General features: G+C 36.9%; 1 protein-coding gene across 1 annotated transcript; it reads left to right on the top strand.

Annotated features, from left to right (window-relative positions):
* Positions 1-1,153: 1,153 nt before the first annotated feature.
* On the top strand, positions 1,154-13,347 carry xpnpep2 (X-prolyl aminopeptidase (aminopeptidase P) 2, membrane-bound). The gene is made up of 21 exons (XM_016558282.1): positions 1,154-1,331; positions 1,891-1,958; positions 3,223-3,333; positions 4,455-4,518; positions 4,667-4,771; positions 4,992-5,078; positions 5,510-5,653; positions 6,447-6,548; positions 6,651-6,732; positions 6,812-7,013; positions 8,791-8,880; positions 9,362-9,471; positions 10,017-10,094; positions 10,226-10,297; positions 10,399-10,459; positions 10,559-10,628; positions 10,785-10,889; positions 11,396-11,455; positions 11,534-11,610; positions 11,751-11,840; positions 12,974-13,347. The coding sequence occupies exons 1-21, from the start codon at positions 1,154-1,156 to the stop codon at positions 13,172-13,174; spliced, it is 2,157 nt and encodes a 718-aa protein (XP_016413768.1). The 3' UTR covers positions 13,175-13,347.
* Positions 13,348-13,746: the final 399 nt, after the last annotated feature.

The following is a 13,746-nucleotide window of genomic DNA, read 5'->3' as shown; positions in this document are numbered from 1 at the left end:
TTCAAAACGAACAAATAAAAAAAAAAGTGTTTGGTCTAAATCTAATGTAGAATTACAGTTAAATAATACTCTATAATCATAAGAAGGGGTGAGCCACTGGCTCAACTTGCCCCAGGACATTTGTCTCAAATTACCCCACTCCCACCATTTTAACAAATTTGTATCATCCAGCAGTTTAGAGCTAACATAATGCTAACAGTATAGCCTCATATTATAACTTCCTAAAGCACAAACATATAAGTGATATTACAGATTTGTCTGTAATTGTTCAAACACAAGAAGCATGGGCCCTGTTTTTTGTTTTTGTTTTTTTACAGAAATGTAGTTACCAATTATTCCATGGGCCTCTCTCCATCACATGGTGAGTAAAATACATAACTCTTCACATATTTATGGTCATATCACCAATTGTGTTTAAGGTTGCCTAAAAACAAGGTGTGGGTAAGTTGAGCCAGCAGGCTTAATTCACCCCACTCTCCCCTATATGATAAATCCTCTGGAATCAAAAAAATTTGAAGTTTGAATATGTGCAAGTGTGAACTAGATTTTAAATCTATACTGCAGAATGGAACATTTTAAGTGAATCCTGACTTAAATTTGGATCTTTTCATCACACAAAGCTGCCGTTTGCCTTCATATGTCTTGAAATAAAGTACTTGAAGTGCATGAACTACTTTACTTCTAACACTTATAGTGGTTTTAGGTCATTTCAGAGCTTGAAATCATCCACATCCACTTCCATTGTGTGTTCCAGTGAAGAGAGAAATATATATAATTGCATGAGGATGAGTAATTGGTGGCAGAGTTTTCATTTTTGGTTGACTATCCCTTTAAGTGTTTGCACAATAAAACTTTCTTGCGAAAACCCTGACATTGAAAGGCAGAGAGATGTTGTTAGTTGTTAGAAGAGGACATTGAAGTGGAGTTCAGGAACGTACTAGCCAACAGTACATATGTAACAGGAGACATTAGCTATTATTTACTATGCGACCAGCAATTTGTTCGCTATGCCTGGGTAAAATGCACTGTACATTAAAGAAGGGCATAGGGAGAGAGACACTGTGCTTTTATTACAGTAGTAAAGATTAGAGTCACAGCCAAAGTTCCTCCCCCTCAGCTATTGCACATTGATCTGGTTAGGACGCCTCTGGTAATGCATGTAGTTTCAGATAGGACATACACACCCTTGTACACACACACACACACAGACTCACAAGACAGAAACACTCGTGCCCTGCTGTCACACTCTGTGTGTGGACTTGCTTGGAGCAGATGGTCTAAAATGAGCTCCTCAGGCTGGATACTGGCTGTGTGTCTTGTGGTTCTTGAAGGTAACAAAAAAAAATGTGTACGTGATGGCGATTTAGTCTTGATGGTGTGGTGTAACTATGCGACAATCATGCACTATATGAGTAAGGCTTTCATTAAGGCAACATTTCTGGTCACCATCTGTTTTTGTGTCATGTGTTTTTGGTTTATGTGTGAATTATATTTGCATGTCATTAGCCTAAAAATGAATTCTGCCATAAAATGTAATTTGTTTGCTCACTCTAACCATAAAACGAATCTGTTTACATATGATTATGTAAGAGACTTTGTGATTAATGTTTTTTTTAATTCATAAAATGATGATATGTATGGTTTGTTTACTATAATTGGTTTGTTTACATTGTGGTTTTTGAGATTTTATGCATGTTTTTGAGTTGTAGTGCAGCTGTTGGGTTGCTTTTACTGTTTCAGTCATATTGTAATGTGAAAACATTGTCATCTTGAATTATAAAGGCATAAGTTTAACCTCAATTGCTGACCTTTGTTCACCACATGTGCTGACAGTGAGTTTAAAACATTTACTCTGTTGTTCAGCATGTGTCTCTTCTCGTGTCATCACAGGAAGCAGATATGCTGTGTGGGCCGAAGAAGGGTCAGGCAGTGAGAGGAACTGTTCGGCAATTCCTCCGGTACTCTATTCTTCTGTCCATACTGTGTCCATGTTTTCCTCTGTATATCCACACAACTGGTTCAGCCCTCTGCTAGGACTCGTCTTTAGCTCAGAGAGCAGTGGAAAGAGAAAATAATAACCCTGTCTCCAGCATACAGGCCTAATCTGGCCTCTCAGTGAGGAGATCTTCTCTTCTGATAAGAACACAGTTTTTAGGTCATGCACACCCAAAATCTGATCTCAACGAGGCGTGTGTGTGTGTGTGTGTGTGTTATCTGAAGTAACGCAAAAGTAACGTAACACATTACTTTTCATAAAAAGTAATTAAGTAACATAATTAGTTACTTTTTTATGGAGTAACGCAATATTGTAATGCATTACTTTTAAAAGTAACTTTCCCTAACAATAATTATCTGTGAACTGCTCACACAGCCTTATCAGTTAAAGGGTTAATTCTCCCAAAAATGAAAATTCTGTCATGAATTACTCACCCTCATGTCGTTCTAAACCCGTAAGACCTTCGTTCATCTTCGGAACACAAATTAAGATATTTTTGATGAATTCTGAGAGCTCTCTGACCCTCCCATAGACAGCAATGTAATTACCACGATCAAGGTCCAGAAACGTAGCAAGGAGATCGGTAAAAATAATCCATGTGACATCAGTGGTTCAACCGTAATTTGACGAAGCTAAGAAAACACTTTTTGTACGCAAAGAAAACAAAAACGAAAACAACGTATCCGCATGACGCAGCTGACACAGAATAGCATACGCTGTTTACGTTCAGTGGATATTCTCCAAAATGGCACCAGGGTGACGGGGGGGAGACGAATTGTTGAATAAAGCCGTTATTTTTGTTTTCTTTGCGTACAAAAAGTATTCTCTTAGCTTCATCAAATTACGGTTGAACCACTGATGTCACATGGATTATTTTTACCGATCTCCTTGCTACGTTTCTGGACCTTGATCGTGGTAATTACATTGCTGTCTATGGGAGGGTCAGAGAGCTCTCAGAATTCATAAAAAATATCTTAATTTGTGTTCCGAAGACGAACGGAGGTCTTACGGGTTTAGAGTGACATGAGGGTGAGTAATTCATGACAGAATTTTCATTTTTGGATGAACTAACCCTTTAAACTAAGTGTTTTTATATGGGTTGAGTTTCGAATTATGGGTTGAAAATTGAATTTGTGATATTTAACATTTGTGGATTGTGGATAACTTAATGAATTCAGAATAATTTTGATGCAGTATATTTAAATGATTAATTCTGGTTGCTCCAGTATTTGCCACCAACAGCTGTAAACACGACTCTGAGGCTTCGTGATCTGAGAGCATCCATGATCCCCTTGAACATCTCAGCCTACATCATCCCAGCCACAGATGCTCATCTGGTAACTTCTAAAGACTGTCAGAAATGAACTTTTATATTAAGAGGCAATACTGGTCCCCTGGAATTTATATTTCTTTTCTTTTACTTTTTTTCCTAACCATATAAAATCACAAACCATGCCATACACTGATGTCAAATAAGTCTAAATAAATTCTAATATTTTAACAATTATGATTTCTATAAAATCAACAAAAATACAAAAGAGGCTGTAAATAATAATATTTGTATTGTTATTTTTAGACAAAAACTACATTTTTTTTGTTTTAAAGTGCCCCTATTATGGGTAATGAAAGGTTCATATTTTGGTTTTGGGAGTCCCCAACAACAGGTTGACATGCATGCAAGGTCAAAAAACACTTTCATTGTCTTATAATATGCGTTTATTTTTACCTTATTTGCTCAAGGACTCCCAAACGATTTGCTCAACTATTCATTTTTCCAACCCCCTCCTTTGCGTGACGCTAATCTGCGGTGATTGGTCAGATTGGTCTCATTTTCATTTCATCATGCCTGTAATGCCTAATAAAGTAGTGTGTGAGCTCAATGCTGCTTTGTGTACAGCCATTACCGGGGAAACCGCTGTTTTTACCGCTCCAAAAGCAGCATCTAGTGGCAAAGAATGAATTTGCATTTTCATTCATACCAACGGGAAAAGACCAACAAGTGGGCGGCCAATATGCTAATTGGGATTCATTTAGACTAGTTTCAATGATTCAGAGTCGACTCTTTCTTTTGAGAGACAATAACTTTATACACGGTGCACTTTCAGATTTAAGACTTTGCAGGATGTTCTCATTCACTAAGAGCTGTTTTACACACTGCATGAAAGGTAATTTTCAAAAATCCATAATAGGGGCACTTTAAATGCACATTCTCTCTTAGGTCTGCAGAGACACCACATACTAAATCCAAAACTAGTTGGCCTAGAATTAATAATATGAAATATATCAAATGATATACGAGATTAAAAATTATTCATCCCCAAATTTTAAATATATGTTGTGTTTTTGTCAGTTTTGTAGGCATTTAATTTCTGACCCCCTAAACCTCCTCTTCTCTTTCAATCTTCTTAATTCTCAGACATTACCTTTGTGACGGTAACTGACTGTGGTTTTTTGGCAGAGTGAGTACATCGCCCCCAGAGATGCGAGGTTGGCCTGGATGTCTGGCTTCACTGGCTCCGCAGGTGTGTTTCACAGCCAACTGATCATAATATTGCTGTATCACCATGCATCATTCTCAGTCACATTATGTTTGTCACTTCTTTGGTCCCTGACAAACGGCCCACTCCTGTCTTCTGTTATAACTAACAAAAGTCTGTTTCTAATTTCTAGGAACAGCAGTAATTACTCAAAACAAGGCTGTTTTGTGGACCGATAGCCGCTACTGGATTCAGGCAGAGAGACAAATGGACTGTAACTGGGAGCTACTGCGAGATGGTGAGGAGCAATATGAGAGTAAAATTCATATTTTAAACTTGTCCAAATGAAGTTGAACATGTGGGTGAATGAATGTCTTAAAACACATATTTAAAGGATATTGAAATATGTTATTCTATTGATTGCTGTGTAGAATTCTATTATTTTACCTCTACTTTGTCTGTTGTTAATTCAATCTGAGTCTGTAACACTTTCCTGGTCTAACTCTACTGGAACACAGCCTCCATTCGCAGCATTACCAACTGGCTGATCCTAGAGATCCCTGAGGGAGATCAGGTGGGCTTTGACCCATTCCTCTTCTCTGTAGGTAAGCAAACAGAGCTAATAAAATACTTTCTTATGTAAAATAAGTTAAAAATTATGTGTTGTTTTCTGTTCTTTTTTTGTTTTAAACGCTGTTCTTTTGAACTTTTTTTATTCATCAAAATAAAATAAAAAATTGAAAAATGATAATGATAATACATTTTTAAATGTATTCTAATGGAAAACATATATATTAAATTGTATAATATTTCACAATATTGCTTATATATTTACTATTTTTATCAAATAAATGCAGCCTTGGCGAGACTTAGAGACTTCTTTTAAAAACATTTTAAAAAATCTTACTGAAGCAAGCTTTTGAATTGAAGTGTATATATAAACTATATTAAGATGATCACATAAGTAACAAATCTAATAACGAAGATTATCAAAATCAGTCGTGAATAATTTGGTCATTATTCTTTGCTGCTTTAGACATTTTTGACATCTACAACACCAACCTGGCTCCAGCGGGCCGGATCCTGAAGTCTATTCCTGATAACCTAGTGGATAAAATATGGACAAATCGACCTCCTCTGCCTCCTGACAACCCCACACACTTACCTGACAGTGTCATCGGTGAGTGCATGTCTTATCAGCATCACTTGACTGATAAGTACCAAGCGAATAGGGCAGAGGACCATAAGATCATGACAGACAGAGCAATAAAGCTCTGATTTAATCTTTAATGACTAGTGATATAACTTACAGTAATGACAGCTCACAGAGGGGATATTCTAGTTCATTCTGGTGCCAAGATAAAGTCAATGAGGCATGAGTAAAGGCATAGTCAGCCTAAAAATAACTTCATGTTGATCTAAAACTACAGTATATGGCTTTTTTTTCTGTGGGACATAAAATTTGAAATTCTGTGCTTGTTGCTCTTTTCCTCTTTTTCAAGCTTCAAATAAGATACAAAAAATAATCTTAAAATGAGTTGTGCATTTTATTACTATTATCATTTATAAGTCTTCTGAATTCATAGTATAGCTTTGTGTGAGGAACATGTAAACCTTTTTCAATGCTGTTTATTAATAATCTTCCTGCTGAGACTAAAGTGTTGAGTCAATGTAGTGAACTTGAGAACCAAGTCAGTCTGATTCATGAATAAATCATTTTAAATCAAAAAAATTCAATAATTTTGGTGAAGTGAAAAAGCTGATTCACTGAACAGATCTGATTCAAAATAGTGAATCTTTAACAAATCAGTCTTCTCTACATCTATGTTCCCTTTTATTGTAATTGCATAGGAAAAGTTATTGTAAGGGTTAGTAAATGGTGACAGAATTCTCATTTTTGGGTGAACTGTTTCTTGGAGGTTTTGTTGAAATTCAAATTTGCATTGTGCGTGTGTGTTTGTTTGGATGTTTAGAAAGGACCTGGCCAATGAAAGTAGATCAGATACGAGCCCAAATAAGTGACAATCCATACAAGCCCACCGCTGTGCTGCTTTCAGCTCTGGACGAGACCGCATGTAAGCACAAAACAGCACAACACAAAGCCATCTCATGCAGGAGAGTTTCTCTGAATTGTTCTGTAAAACTCTTGCCGGGCCAAATATTTTCTCTATTTTCAGGGCTGTTTAATCTACGAGGCAACGACATCCCTTTTAATCCATTCTTCTATTCTTACACTCTGCTGTCAATGGATGAGATATGGCAAGTTCCTCTGTTTCATATTAATAGCACTATACTTAGTTGGTGTGCTGTACAGTTTCTAACTAACCTCCTTCACCAGGCTCTTTGTGCACACTGAACGAATAACAGAAGAGTTGAAGGTGTACCTGAACACTACATGCTACCATTCCTATTGTGTGCAGCTGCTTGAGTACAGCTCTGTGCGCTCATACCTGCAGTCCTATCTACAGAGACCCAACGTGAGGGTATGGGTGGGTACAGAGTACACCAACCAAGCCCTGTATGAGCTCATCACTCCTGAGGTAAGACCTGGATCCAAAATATAGACTACTACTATGTCTATGATAGCTTGGATGCTCAAATAAGGAGTCTCAGACTATCTGTGGGCTAAATATGGCTAAGATGATTTCAGTCAAGCCCCTCAAGTGTTAATAATTGATTTTCACTTTTTGCATTTGGCCTTTACTGTTATCCTGTGCTTCTGTTCAAGAAGTGTTAAATAGTAGCCTAATTTATTTTTTCCCATATGACTTTTTAAAGGCTGAAACATAAATGTAAATATGGAACAAACAAGCCTCTGTGCTTGCATCTGTCAAAAAAGTTTAGTTATGCACATCTACATCAGGCACGTGTTACTGTGTGACAAAATTAGATTGCTATAATCAGTGGAGCCATTCCTATTTTTGACACACTGCACAGCTATTTCAGCCACTTTATTTTGCCCCTCCTGGTCTGTCTGAAATGAAATTATTTTATTGACGGATATGTAAATAAATATATGGTGAACATTAAATTAGAGCCAATTTATGTTTTACTTATTGTGACTAGATGTGCTGTGATGTGCAAAACAAATTTGAATAAATGGATGGATGGAGGTGTGGATGGATGGATGGGGTAGATAGATGGGTGAGTATATAGGTGGATGGATGGGTAGATAGATGGATAAATGGATGGATGGATGGATAAGTAGATTGGTGGATGGATGACTAGATAGGTGGATGGATGGATGGATGGATGGATGAGTAGATTTGTGGACAGATGTATGGATGGTAGGTAGCTAGATGGATGGGTAGATTCATGGATGGATGGCAGATAGCTAGATGGATGGGTAGATTTGTGGATGGATGGTAGATAGATGGATAAATTGGATGAATGCATGGGTAGGTAGGTGGATAAATTGATGGATGGATGAGTAGTAGGGTTGGACAATAATTCAATATCAATATGTATCGCGATATAATTTTTTTCAATAACGGTGATATGATTTTTAAACACATTTCCGATATTTCGATATACATTACCAGTGTTTCCCATAAAGGCATTTATAATGTTACAAAAGATTTATATTTCAGATAAATAGTGTTCATATCGATATCGGAATTATATCGTATCGACCGAAATTAAGAAATATATCGTGATATCAATTTTGGCCATATCGTCCAGCCCTAATGAGTAGATAGGTGGGTGGATGGATGGTAGATAGCTAGATGGATGGGTAGATTTGTGGATGGATGGGTAGATAGATGGATAAATGGATGGATGGATAAGTAGATAGGTGGATGAATGGATGGATGGGTAGATAGGTGTATGGATGGATGGATGGGTGGATGGATGGATGAATGAGTAGATTGGTGGACAGATGTATGGATGGTAGATAGCTAGATGGATAGGTAGATAGGTGAATAGATGGGCAGATAAATGGATGGATGGATGGATGGATGAGTAGATAGGTGGATGGATGGATGGAAGGAAGGAAGGATGGATCGATGGATGGATGGATGGATTAGATGGATGGATGGATGGATGGATGGATGGTAGATAGCTAGATGGATGGGTAGATGGATAGATGGACGTATGGATAAATGGTAGATAGCTAGATGGATGGGTAGATAGATGGATAGATGTAGATTGGTGGATAGATGGATGATTGATGGCTGGATAGATGGATAAGTAGATAGATGGATGGGTGGATGGATGGATGGATGGATCCTGACTGAAATTATAATTTCATAAGGCTGCTTGAGTCCCACAGTACAGGTGAAGATTTTACTGCTGATGAACATATCTTATGTCTTTAAGGACAAACTTCTGACCAGCACCTACTCTCCAGTACTGACCACAAAAGCAGTGAAAGATGCGACTGAGCAGCGTATTCTCAAAGAGGCTCATGTAAGAGAACACACACACACACAGTCTTCTCCCCAAATTACTTTTGTAAAGCAGTGATAACCCTGATGGACACTTTGTTGACTGATACCTGTTGTATTATCGTAATTTCTAGATTGAGGGGCACTTTATCACATCATAAAGCCACATTAGGAGGCCAGACAGACTCCATTCATTGCAGCATCAATGTCTTATCGCTCCTTATCGCACAACCTCCGTCAAACATATTGGAACCTTTATTACTCATGGTGTTTGCTTGTATTCAGTGTTCTATTGACATATTTTGCAGAATGAGGTTTTTCAATCGAAAACAACTGCATTTGATAACATGCATGGACATGTGGTTCTGGTGGTTTATGGCCTAAAGCCAGATCTCTGTTGACTGCTTCAGTTAATCCCCTCCGTCTGGCATCCGTCTGGTCTCAAGCAGGTGATTTTGTACTTCTCAGCCACGATGGGTAAACATCCATACTTTTTCCCGCAGGTTAGGGACGCAGTCGCAGTCATGCAGCTTCTGATGTGGCTTGAGAAGAAAGTTCCAGAAGGCACAGAGAACGAACTTACTGCAGCACATTTTGTCGATCAGTGTCGCAGGTACAGAACAGTGGAGCTAAACCCTCTTCACTGATACCACTCACATACAGTAAAACAGATGGTTTTACCTGTATTGTTCATTTTTCAAGGCTATCGGTTCCAAAAGTATATGTACCATTCATTCATTTATTTAAATTGTGCATTGCTTATTTAGTTTAATTGTACATTTATTTATTTATTTTATAAGTATATACACATTAGTAATTTAATTCTTTACAGTGAATATGTAATTAAATGCTATTTTTAATTTTATTTAGTGTTTTCTTTTCAAAATATGCAATAAAATGCTATCAGAGCTTGTGGTAGGTTTGTCTTGGAAGACAATTATGGCTGAATTTTAGTATGAAAATGAATGGAATATTTGCTTACAGAAACAGACTCTAGCACTCTATATTAACCATTTTTCTAAGCTTGCATTACAGGAATGACATTATTTGCACAAGTAGAACTTGTTCCTTCATCAAGGATGTTAAATTAGAAGATGTTTTACTTATGTAAACTTCCTTTTTCTTGAGAATCACAAACCCTTCACTGTGTTTCGGCAGCAAACAGAAGAACAGCAGAGGGCCGAGTTTTGAGACCATTTCTGCAAGTGGACCTAATGCTGCTCTTGCTCACTACAGGTACTGAATACTGTTCCTCTTCCTGCCAAATTATAATGTTTAGCTTTTCAGTCATTTTTCTTTGTTCACTCTTGAATTATATTCATTATGTTTACTTATAACTACCTGCATTGTTCTTACTCATTGTACAGTCCATCTAATGAAACTGCAAGGAAGCTGTCAGTGGATGAGATGTATCTGGTTGACTCTGGAGGACAGTACCTGTGAGTTTCATAGTACTATTAGTACAAAGTTATGTTTGTGTGCAAAAAAAACAATACATAGCCAAGCTCATGCATGCATTCTGTCTGATTTATGTTAACAGTGATGGTACTACTGATATAACGCGTACTGTGCACTGGGGTAAACCCACTGACTTTCAAAAGGTATTGAATGGCAGGCATAGGAAGTTACTAATGATGCAAAGCATAATAGGATGCTTATACTGAAAAGAAAACTGTTTTCTCCATGTCCTATTCTGATAGGAGGCCTACACAAGAGTGCTCATGGGAAATATTGAGATTTCAAGAATCATCTTTCCTGCTGGAACTAGAGGTGAGGATTTCCTCATCTTCAATCACAATCTCCATTCAAGCGACCATGCCATAATACTTCCACAAGAGGGCGCCATATACACAGCAGACTTTTCACAGTGACCACTACAAAACCTGTCAAGTGCTAACGGTTCAAGTGTTTTTATTCCCACCATAGGCGTGAACATGGAGATGCTGGGACGAAGAGCACTGTGGGAAGTTGGTTTAAATTATGGTCATGGCACAGGTCATGGTGTGGGCAACTACTTTGGAGTCCATGAATGTAAGTCTGACTCTGTAATGTGTTTATATATTTATTTCAGTAATCTTGTCATTTAAATGCATTTGTGTTTATAACAATCATTTACAATTAAAATACACTAATATTTAAAAGTGTAGGGTCAGTAAGTTTTTTTTTAATTATCAAGGATGCATTATATTCATTAAAAGTGACAGTAAAGGCATTTATAATGTTACAAAAGATTTCCGTTTTAAAAATCTTGTTCTTTTGAGCTTTCTATTCAAAGAATCCTGGGGGGGGAAATTGTAGCATTGATAATAATAAGAAATTGATAATAAATTGTTATATAATTAAAATATAAAACATTGTAACACTATTTCACAATATTACTGTTTTACCTTATTTTATTTATTTATTTATTTATTTATTACAAATAAATGCAGCCTTGGTGAGAAAAACTTTCAAAAACACACACATATACAGGTATATGTATATATAGAACATATGCTGTATCTCTTCATCTAAGGTCTCTGTTTTCTCTCTGATAGGGCCTGTGGGTTTTCAGTCCAATAATATTCCATTTCAAGAGGGGATGTTCACATCAATTGGTGAGGAATCATTAAGCAGCTCATTACGATTATCTTAGTTTGATAATTACGGTTATAAACTGACAAACTCTCCTCTAGAACCTGGTTATTACAAGGAGAATGACTTTGGTATAAGGATAGAGGACATTGCTGTCACTGTTCCAGCTACTACAAAGGTACATCCAACTAACTGAGTGTCCGTAACTCTGTAAATCCACTGCAGTTAGCCAAGGGCAGTGCCTAAAGAAATATTAATAATATGTGCATTTTTTTCTTGCTTAAAATAAAATTCCTCTTTTCCTGTTTTACTTTTAAGTATGGCAACAATTACTTGACATTTGAAACTGTCTCACTGGTGCCTTATGACAGAAAACTGATAAACACATCTCTTCTAAGTCCTGAGCAGGTATTGTAATAGTGCCATTAAGTATTTATAACAAAATTATTTTTTGTTTTGTTTTGTTTGTATCTTTGTAAAGCACTTTGCCAGAATGATTGGCAAATTATATGTGTGTGTGTGTGTGTGTGTGTGTGTGACCCTGGACCACAAAACCAGTCATAAGGGTCAATTTTTCAAAATTGAGGTTTACATCATCTGAAAGCTGAATAAATAAGATTTCCATTGATGTATGGTTTGTTAGGACAATATTTGGCTGAGATACAACTATTTGAAAATCTGAAGTGAGTACACCCCTCACATTTTTGTAAATATTTTATTATATCTTTTCATGTGACAACACTGAAGAAATGACACTTTGCTACAATGTAAAGTAGTGAGTGTACAGCTTGTATAACAGTGTAAAATTTTCTTTGGTCGACCATGGCGAGGCCTGTTTGAGTGGAACCTGTCCTGTTAAACCGCTGTATGGTCTTGGCCACCGTGCTGCAGCTCAGTTTCAGGGTCTTGGCAATTTTCTTATAGCCTACGCCATCTTTATGTAGAGCAACAATTCTTTTTTTCAGATCCTCAGAGAGTTCTTTGCCATGAGGTGCCATGTTGAACTTCCAGTGACCAGTATGAGAGAGTGAGAGCGATAACACCAAATTGAACACACCTGCTGCCCATTCACACCTGAGACCTTGTAACACTAATGAGTCACATGGCTAATTGGGCCCAATTCTTGATTCTGTGAGATACTGTATATATATATATATATATATATATATTTATGTTATTAATATAAATACATTCATGTATTACTTTCATGTGATTACTTTCATATCATGTGTTGTGTGATATAATATAAATGCATCTATGTTTACTTTCATATCATAAATAATTCTGGTACTGCTAGAATGTCTTGTATGCCATTTGGAGTTCAGTGTAAAAATTTAGGTTAAGAACCACAGCTTAGATTAGTGTTTAAATATAAGTTATTTTCTAGTGTTGGTTTCCTTTGAAAATGTGCCCACTGACGCTTTTCACTGGAAATACGTCTTGGGAGGGGGGTTGTGGGTTAGCTGAAAATGGCCTTATTTTCATTTATGACAAAACAGAAATCACTTACTGACAGCATTTTATTTGTTGTTGTCTTGTAGCTGCACTGGCTGAACAAATACTATGAGACCATCCAGAGCGTGGTGGGTCGCGAGCTGGAGAGGCAGGGGCTGAAGGAGGAGTATGACTGGATGATGAAGCATACGGCACCCTTCCTTACAGCTGGAGCTTCAGCTGTCATCTCCTCAGTCACACTGCTAGTAACAGTGCTGCCCTCTGTTTTACTGCATAACCTGCTGTAAAACAAGCACTGAAGAGTGTAACCCTCTTTACAGCGTTCAGTACTGCCTCTGCTCCTATTGTGGGCTGGGGTGACAAACTCACTTTCAGGTACAAACAGAAAAGCTCCAATGTTGCGTACTTAAATGAAGCTGTCTATTATACAGTGTTCTTTCTTTCTCTTAATTCTTCTCTTTTATCCGGTTATTCTTTTACAAGCCATTTTGAGTGGATTTAATGCCTCATTAGGATTTGTCCTATGTTTGAACTGTTAGTATATTATAATGTATTTTATGACAAAAGTTGTAGGTTTAATTAAGAAAGATAATATTAGGATTTAAAAATGATACATTGCATGTGAATTTATGAATATATTATTTTAAAACAATAATTGTTTATTTATAGTTTATTAAAGTAAGATAACTACAGTATCTCCACTACTTTTGGTTTATCTATGACTGCGTCCGAAAGCTTAGGCAGGCAATGAGGCAATGACTTGCAGGCAGCGTTTGCATGTAAAGTTACCTCACAAAACAGATTTCAAACGGACTTCTAAGGCAGAATAACAGTCTGATGATCCACATGAAAATACAGA

This window comes from Sinocyclocheilus rhinocerous, unplaced genomic scaffold (assembly GCF_001515625.1).
Source record: "Sinocyclocheilus rhinocerous isolate Xijiao unplaced genomic scaffold, SAMN03320098_v1.1 scaffold557, whole genome shotgun sequence".
Taxonomy (NCBI): domain Eukaryota; kingdom Metazoa; phylum Chordata; class Actinopteri; order Cypriniformes; family Cyprinidae; genus Sinocyclocheilus; species Sinocyclocheilus rhinocerous.
This window is presented reverse-complemented; position numbering and strand designations above follow the sequence as displayed.